Source organism: Chrysochloris asiatica, unplaced genomic scaffold (assembly GCF_000296735.1).
Source record: "Chrysochloris asiatica unplaced genomic scaffold, ChrAsi1.0 scaffold00358, whole genome shotgun sequence".
Lineage (NCBI taxonomy): Eukaryota > Metazoa > Chordata > Mammalia > Afrosoricida > Chrysochloridae > Chrysochloris > Chrysochloris asiatica.
Window position 1 is genome coordinate 1,133,206 of NW_006408876.1, and position 4,493 is coordinate 1,137,698.

The 4,493-nt window shown below is 40.8% G+C and overlaps 1 protein-coding gene across 1 annotated transcript in view; it reads left to right on the forward strand.

The window, feature by feature from the left end:
* The first annotated feature begins 248 nt into the window (after positions 1-248).
* Positions 249-4,493, forward strand: part of CTNND2 (catenin (cadherin-associated protein), delta 2) — a 560,917-nt gene continuing 556,672 nt past the window's right edge. The window contains exon 1 of the mRNA XM_006876162.1: positions 249-321. Within this exon, the coding sequence (XP_006876224.1) occupies positions 249-321 (73 nt within the window). The remainder of the gene's footprint in view (positions 322-4,493) is intronic.

Consider the following 4,493-nt stretch of genomic DNA (forward strand, 5'->3'; position numbering starts at 1 on the left):
CCATTTGGTATTTTACAGAGTTCATCCATTCTGTCCTAAAAGAAATTATTTTCAGATGTGTCTGAAAATACAATTCCTGCTTGAATGGTGGTCTGGTGCTAATGTCCCTCTATTGGTTTATTTCAGCTGGGTCCCGAGCCTCCTATAGCAGCCAGCACGGCCACCTGGGCCCGGAGCTACGGGCTCTGCAGTCCCCCGAGCACCACATAGACCCCATCTATGAAGACCGTGTCTACCAGAAACCCCCTATGAGGAGTCTCAGCCAGAGCCAGGGGGAGTCTTTGCCGCCAGCACACACGGGCACCTACCGCACGAGCACAGGTGTGTACCCAGCACCCACTTGGAGCTGAACATCTGTTGGGAAGCTTCAGTATTGCATCTTTCTCATGGAAAGCATGGAGTGTGTAGTGTCTGCGTGCTGTGCACAAGTGTATGCAAAATGCTATATATATACGTGTGTGTATATGTATGGTGTGAGCACATGTGTATGTATGTGCACAGTGTATGTGTATGATATGTGTTTATACATGTATAGTTATATGTGTATGCTGTATATGTGTGCATGGGTGTGGTGTATATTGTGATGTGCACATGCATATGTGTGTGCATATCTATATGTGTATGGTGTATGTATACATGTGTGCAGTTATATGTGTATGCTCTATATGTGTGAGTTGTGCATATACACATATGTATACAAGGGTGTAATATGTGTTGTGATGAACACGTGGACATGTGTGTGGTGCACACCTGTGGGGTGTGTATGCACATGATGTGTGTCTACATGTGTGCAGTTATGTGTGTTATTTATATGTGTGTGGTGTGCATGTAAACATGTACTCTGGTATGGCATGTATTCTGAGGTGCATTGTGTACATGTGTGTTGTATATGTGTGGTGTACACATGTGTATGGTTTGTGCCATTACATGTATGTGATCTATGATGTGTGTGGGTACCCACATGTACATGTGTGTGGCATACACCTGCATACATGTGTGTGGTGTGTATGTGGAATGTGCACATATGTGTGCATATGTTCATGGGGTGTGTATATAGTACATGTATACACACCTGCAGTTAGGTGTGTGCTTTATATGTGTTAGGAGGGCCCAAACATGTATGCATGCATGGGTGTGGTACATGTGGTGATGTGCACAGGTGTGGTGTATGTGTGGGGTATACACATGTGTGCTTGGTGTATATGTACATGTGTGTGGCTATGTGTGAGATATACATGCACACACATATGTACATGATTGCATGATGATGTGGACTGTGTACATGTGTGTGGTGTATATGTGTGCGTGATGCTCACATGTGTGTCTATGTGCATGGTGTATATGTATGGTGTGTATATATGTGTGCAGTTATCTGTGTATGCTGTATGTGTGGGTGTGCACACATGTATACATGAGTATGGTATATATCATATGCACATGTGGACATATATGTGGTGTGTGTGCATGTCTGTATATGTGCATGGTGTTTGTATACACATGTGCAGTTGTATGTGTAAAATCTCTGGGTGAGGCGTGTGTTTACATGCATGTATGTGTGTGTGGTCTGTATTGTGATGTGCATTGCTTACACGTGTGTGGGGTATGTGTGTGGAGTGTGTGCATGTGTGCATATGTATGGTATTATGTACATGTGCAATTACCTGTTTATACTCTATATGTGTGGGGTACATGTGTACATACTTGTACATTGGTGTGGTATACATGGTGATGTACACATGCATACTTGGGTGTGGTGTATGTGTAGAATGTGCACACGTGTTTGTGTGTGCATGGTGTATCTGTATGGTGTGTACACATACCCATGCAGTTACATGTGTATGCTTTAAATATGTGAGGTGTGCATGTACACACGTGTACATGGATGTGGCTTACACGATGATGGACACATGCATACATGTGTGGTGTGGGTTTGCATTTGTGTTGTGTGTGCATATGGACATGTGTGTGAAATATATGTAAGGGGTTGTGGTGTGTGTGATGTGTATTTTTTGTCTGTGGCATGTTCATGTGTTTTGTGTGTGGCATGTGCAATATGCAATGTATATGTGTAAAGTATGGGGGGGTGTATATGGTATGTGTGGAGTATGCCTGTTTCTGTGTGTATGGTATGTGTGGAATGTCTGCTGGTGTGTGATGATTTTAATGCAGGGTGTATTAGTCTTGTGGATGGATGGTGTGTGGTATGTTTGGTGTATGATGTTTTTAGTATGATGTGAATGTGTGTTGTGTGTTTGTAGTGTTTGCTATGTGAGTGTGTGGCATGGTGTGTGTTTGGCATGGTGTGTATGTATTTATATATGTGTGTGTGTGTGGTATATATGGTATAAATGTAGCATATTGTATGTGTTGTGTGTATGCATGTATGGTGTGGTGTTTCTGTGTGTGTGGTATGCATGTGGTGTGGTGTGTGTATGCGGTGTATCTGCATGTATGTGATGTGTATATGTGTGTCTCTGTGGTAATGGTGTGTGTGGTATATATGTATGTGGTGTGGGATGTGTATATATATATATATATGTATATATGATATGAAATGTGTATATATGACATGAAATGTGTATGCATGTGTGTGTGTCCACCTTCTCTCCTCACAAGCATCATGACCTTTCATCCGCACCCCTGCACTGTCTCTAATGCTGATAATGATAATGATGATGATGATGATGATGATGATGATGATGATGATGATGGTAGAAGCAGCACCTACAGCTGAGCTCCCCGAGTCTGAAAGGAAAGGATGCAGTGGGGTAACAAGGTGATTTTTCCATGAGGGCAACATGAAGGAAACAATGCACATTCTTTAATGAATCTAAGTATTCAGAAAATGTCATCATTATCCATGACATCATAGGAATCTGTCTAATGCTGGGAATGGATTTTTAATGATATTATATGCTTATATATCAAACTGAGAATTAAAAAAAAAACTAAACATGTGCCTAAATTTGAAAGTCAGACTTACAATTTATTTCATTCACACTATTAGATTGATTCCTATGAAACTATAGTCTATGGGTCAGATATTGGCAATATGGTATGGTTCCATCAACTGTATTTCTGTTGTTGTGGTTAAGTGCCTTAGAGTCAGTTCCGACTCATAACAATCCTATATAGGTTTTCTGAGGAGTGGCTGGTGGATTAGAACACCGACTTTGCAGTGCAGTGGTTTATACCAAGGCACCACACCAAGTTGTACTGAATTAATTATGTATTATGAACTAAGCACAACCACAGGTCTCAGGGAAAAGACAAATTTCCAGAATATGTATCCATTTACAAAACAGTTGGTTAATTTTCATGATGAAATGTGCCACAGGTCATTTCGCTTAATTATAAAATCATTATCATCAAAACATTTTAAGAAATGCACTGGTTCTAAATCCCACATTGCTCTGACACAGAACCTGCTGTGTTCCAGGTTCCAGACTCAATTTCCTGCTTCTTTTGTCCCTAAGTGTGCATATTATCAGGGGCAGAGGCTAGGCTCACAGGGCAGGTTAAGCCTCCGCATCCTTAGACTTGTGTAAATTCCAGACAGTTCATTGGAATCAAGTAATGTTGTTAGACTGCACTGTGATCCTAAGTTACAACTTTGGAAATCAAGGGAAGCTAAGTTGGTTTTGTAGTTGATGGCTGGTATTTACGTTTCCATGGTTCACTGCATCCTAGGAAGAGAAGCACAGAAGATTCTGTAATGTTTAAAATGTTGTAAAAAGGTTTTTATTGTGAATTGGGTGAAGGTTTACATGTAGAGCAGATGGTCAGTGTGGCATTCAACAATCTGTAAACATTTTGTTACGTCTCATTGATGGTAATCCCTTCAATGTAATATCACTGATCCAAGTTCCTCCCTATGCTTCCTATGTCCATTCTTCCTTCTTGCCTTGGATTTTGCCCTTAAACTACTGACCATGCGGTTTAAACCAACCTTGTGGTCCAGTGCTTATCTTACAGTGTCCCACCAGAACCAGTCTATAAGGAAAAAAATGGCATTATTTTTTATTCTGCAAATGGAGTACTGGTGTGGTGCTGTTGGATAATGCATTGGACTGCAAGGTCAGTTTGAACCACAAGGTCAGTGGATCAAATCCACCAGCTGTGCCTCCAAAACACTATACAGGGTTTCTATGATGTTCAAGTCATATTCAGAAGAAGATGTGGAATGAGGAAACTCATTGCTGATGTCAAATGGACCTTGGGTGAAAGCAGAGAATACCAGAAAGACATTTACCTGAGCTTTATTGACTATACAGAGGCTTTCAATTGTGTGAATCATGACAAGCTATGGACAACATTGCGAAGTATGAGTATTCTTGGTACACAGACCAAGAGGCAGTTCAAACAGAACAAGGGAACAGAGTGTTTTAAAATTAGGAAAGGTGTGCGCTAGGGTTGTATTCTTTCACCATAGGTTTTCCATTTTTATGCTGAAGAAATAATTTGAGAAACTGGATTACATGAAGAAAAATGTG